Raw genomic sequence first — 4,478 nt, 5'->3', positions numbered from 1 at the left:
AAGTATCTGACCTCTGACTGCTCTCCAGAAAGTCCCTGAGTCTTCAAGGTGTTTGCATGCCCAGTGTTCTGGAAGATTCTGTCTGCATATGAGCACTTTAGAGTGGAGTCCTTCCTAAACTTCCTGTAGCCACTTACTCCTTGGCCAATGTCTTGTCTACCCTGGTGATCTCTTTCTGCCTCAGGGTCCTGGTGACAACTGGGGGTCCCTGGCCTACTGGCTTTAATCCAGAATGGCATTTGGTGGCTTTCTTCTGTCTCTGTGAGATGGGAGGTGTGTGGTTCATGGAGCTTGCTCACATATTATTTCTCTGTTACATGTACTTGGTTCTTGAAAGACAGCACCAGTTTTTCTCTGCCTTTGGCTACCTCCTCTTTCTAGTCTCATTGCCTTTTTAATCTGTTGACTTCATTTCCCACCTCCAGGTGTCCTCGGTAGTGTGTAGTGGGTCTGGTATCTGGACACACTGAACAGTCTCTGTCTGTCTGTCCCTTTTTTAAGGTTGATGCCATGAGGCACCCTCTGTTCTGGAGATAAGGCATCTGGGTCACAATCAAGCACCTAAAAGCACTTGGGGATGTGAACATTTTCTGCTTTTTTTCATCGTGGTACCTTTGGCTGCCCTTGGCTTGTTTTCCCCTTAAATATTTAGCAAGATGATGAATGGAAACTTAAAAATCTGTTTTCCCTTACATAAAGGGTCTTTTGTTAAATGAAGTGTTTGTTTTTTTTTCCAGTTAGAAATCAAATCCATCTGCTCCTGACTAATTACTCTCTAAGAGGCCCCATCAGATGTAGCCCGACTGTCAGCCATGATTGTAGGGAACCAGACAGTGACCATGTTCATCCTCCAGAACTTCACCCAGGACCCGGGGCTCCAGGTAGCTCTCTTCTGCTTCTTTTTTAGCCTGTTCACAGTGGCACTGATGGGAAATGGTCTGATCATTGCTACCATTCATTCCAGTCCCAACCTACACACCCCCATGTATTTCTTTCTAGTCAACCTGGCCATGCTGGACATGATCTGCACTGTGTCCATCTTACCCAAGGTGCTGCAAAGCCTGGTTGCAGATAGCACCATCTCCTACAGAGGATGCATCAGTCAGATGTTCTTCTTCACTTGGTCATTGAGTTCTGAGTTGCTGCTCTTTACTGCCATGGCCTATGACCGCTACCTGGCCATCTGCCGGCCACTTCTCTATGGTGCACTCATGAGCCCCAGAGTCTGTGTGGTCCTGGCAGCCTTTGTGTGGTCTTCAGGGATGCTCATTGCCCTTCTGCTGACTGGCCTGGTCCTGAGGCTTAGCTTCTGTGGCCCCAACCTCATTACACACTTCTTCTGCGAGATCCCACCTGTTCTACTGCTATCCTGCACCCCAACCTTACTGAATGATGTTGTAACCATTACTTTGGACATGATTCTGTCAGGCCTAAACTTCCTGCTGACCATGGTGTCCTATGGCTTCATCATTGTCAACATCCTGCGTATCCGCTCAACCGAGGGCAAGCGCCGTGCCTTCTCCACCTGCTCCTCTCACCTCATTGTGGTCACCTCGTACTACTCCACCGTGCTCTACACCTATATCCGTCCAGCCCTTGGATCCACTGGACTTCTGGACAAGGCCATTGCTGCCCTATACACTGTTGTGACACCCGCATTAAACCCCCTCATCTACACCTTGAGAAACAAGGAGTTTAAAACAGCACTTAAGAAACTTTTTTCTTGTTCCTCTAAATGACCATTTAAAAATGAGTCACAGAAATGTTTTGGATTCTTTAAACAATAAGACATGATCAAAGTATCAAAACGATGATAAAGTTATTATACCATCTCTATTAGTGGTTACGAATTGAGCTGCGAACCTCAGGGTCAGCAGTTCGAAATTACCAGCTGTTCCACGGGAGAAAGATGAGACTTTCTGCTCCCGTAAAGATTTACAGCCTTGGCAACCCTGTGCAGGGTTGCTATGGGTCGGAACCGACTCCACAGCACATAACAGCAGCAGCAGCAGCATTATTTTAAAGCTCTTACCAAAATCTTGGTGTCATAGGTTTAAATGTGTTTAATCTTCCCATTCTTGTTTTTTATTTTTCGGTGTCTTCACCTGTTGACCAGGCCAGAAAAACAAAGAAAGCAGTTTTAGAGGTGAGATGTTGAAGGCCCATTTAGAGTGTCTCTTTCCCACAAGACAGGCATTAACATTTTCCAAGGACTGTTTCTTCCTTTTGACGTGGTGGTGGTTGGTGGTTATGTGCCGTGGAATCTGTTCTGACTTATAGCGACCCTGTATAGGGTTTCTAAGGCTGTAAATCTTTATGGGAGCAGAAAAATGACCCACATCAGCCTAAGGATGAAACGGTCCCCAGTGCATCAGGAACAGAACTGAAAACAACCTTTGTCCAGGGTGATGAGTTTGCCTTTAAAAGTTAATGTGTTGACTTTATTAAGACATGTATGCTGTTTTTAGCATTTATACAACATTTGTACTTAGTTTTTCTCACAAACTTTAATTATCTGAGATTTTGTGTTGTGAAGTTTAGTTAAACTGTAAGCTGATCTCCAGCAGTCTCAGAAACAGAGCCTAAGGGTGGTAACCTGGCATGACTGAACACTGCTATTCAAGTGAAACCCAAGGCAACTGTGTCTTCCAAGGAACTTATCCACTGTATCTAAGCTGTTAAATTTTCAGCACAAAGTTGATCATAATACCCCTCGTCTCTTAGTGTTTTAGAATCTGGAGTGGTGTCACCGCTATTATTCCTTGTATCGGTAATGTGTGTCTTCTTCTTCTTACTGATCGGTTTGCCTGTTTTATTGATCTTCTTAGAGAGCCAACTTAGATTTCATTGACTTCCAATGTTGTTCTGTTTTTTAATTCTTAGATTTCCCCTCTGGTCTTTATTATTGACCTTCTGCTTTTGTGCTTAACTTGCTTTTCTCTGCCTACATCCTTAAGGTAGATGCTACAGTCCTTGGATTGAGAGATTTTTATTTTCTTCTCCAAAAAATATTTTTAAAAAACAAAAATCAGTTTAGATATGTTGCATTTTCTTTCCATTCAGTTCAAAGTGCTGATATCCCCTCACCCTTCCCACCCCTTCCACCAGCCTGGCATTTCTCTAGGCATTAGATAAAACAGTCATGGGCTCAACTTTATTTTCTGCTCTCAGGATTCACTGTCCTGCACTGACTGATGTTGTGGGTATTGAAAACTATTGTTTCATGAAAGCTGTTGTTGTTAGGTGATGTTGAACCAGTTCTGACTCATGGAGATACTGTGTATCATAGAATCAAATGTCCCTCATTTCTATGTCATCCTCAAAACGGTTCCTATGTTTTAGCCTATTGTTGTAACCACGTGTTAATTCATCTTGTGGCAGATCTTCATTTTTAAGGTCATCCTCCACTTTAGCAAGTATGTTCTTCTTTAGGGATTGGCACCTACTGATAACATGTCTAAAGTATGTGAGATGTAGTCTCAACATTCTTGCTTCTGAGTAACATTCTGGCTGTACTTCTCCAAGACAGATTTGTTCATTCCTCTGGCAGCCCATTGTTGTTGTTTGTTGTTGTTAATGTGCCATCCAGTCAGTTCTGACCCAGCACTACACTGTATAGAGTTTCCAAGGAACGGCTGGTGAGCTTAAACTACTGACCTTGTAGTCCAAACCGACTGTGCAGTCAGCACATTAACCCACAGTGCCACACCAAGACTCCTCTGACAGTCTATAGTATATTCAATATTCTTTGCCAACACCATTATACAAATACAACAATTTTTCTCTAGTCTTCCTTAGTAATTGCCCAGCTTTTATATTCATTTTATGCAGAATTAACATGGCCTGAATCAAGCAAATCTTAGTCCTCAAAGTGACATCTGTGCTTTTTGATCCTTTAATTAGGTCTTTAGCAGCAGGTTTTCCTTGTGCAATATGTTGTTTCATTTTATTTTTTTCTTATTTTTAACTTTTTAAAAAATTTTGTATTGATGCAGGTTTACAGAACAGATCATCAACTTTATGTTCAGCAATTCATACACATTTTGTTTCATCTAAGTGATTCTAATCTCTTCAGTGTCACATCACTTACCCCACTTGTTCCTCAAGTTCGCTCTTTCCATTCCTTCTTCTTTCCTAACCCTGCCAAACTTAATCCTTGGGGAAATGCTGCCCCTTTGATCTCAACTGATTGATTATTTTAAGGTGTGCATACCTCAGTAGTGTTATTGTTCCCATTATAAACCTACTTTTTGGCTAAAAAATTGAGTCATGTGGTTGATTTCAATTCCAGATTCAAAGAGTGATTCAGAGCCATAGTCTCAGAGGTTTTAGTCTTTATCTAAGCAGTAAGCCTGGTCCCTTTTATTATTTTGTGTTTTGTTGTAATTTCCTGCTACTCTGTCCAAAACCATCTAATGTGACACCCCTATCAGAGAATTTGATAGTAGTAATTGGGCACCATCTAGTTCTTTTGGTCT

The 4,478-nt window shown here is 42.1% G+C and overlaps 1 protein-coding gene across 1 annotated transcript; it reads left to right on the top strand.

Annotated features, from left to right (window-relative positions):
• The first annotated feature begins 812 nt into the window (after positions 1 to 812).
• On the top strand, positions 813 to 1,739 carry LOC102826720 (olfactory receptor 13G1-like). Its single transcript, XM_006875369.1, has one exon. It carries the CDS (start codon positions 813 to 815, stop codon positions 1,737 to 1,739), a length of 927 nt encoding a protein of 308 aa, XP_006875431.1.
• Positions 1,740 to 4,478: the final 2,739 nt, after the last annotated feature.

This window comes from Chrysochloris asiatica, unplaced genomic scaffold (genome assembly GCF_000296735.1).
Source record: "Chrysochloris asiatica unplaced genomic scaffold, ChrAsi1.0 scaffold00323, whole genome shotgun sequence".
Lineage (NCBI taxonomy): Eukaryota > Metazoa > Chordata > Mammalia > Afrosoricida > Chrysochloridae > Chrysochloris > Chrysochloris asiatica.
Note: the sequence above shows the minus strand (reverse complement) of the source record. Positions and strands in the feature narration are given on the sequence as shown.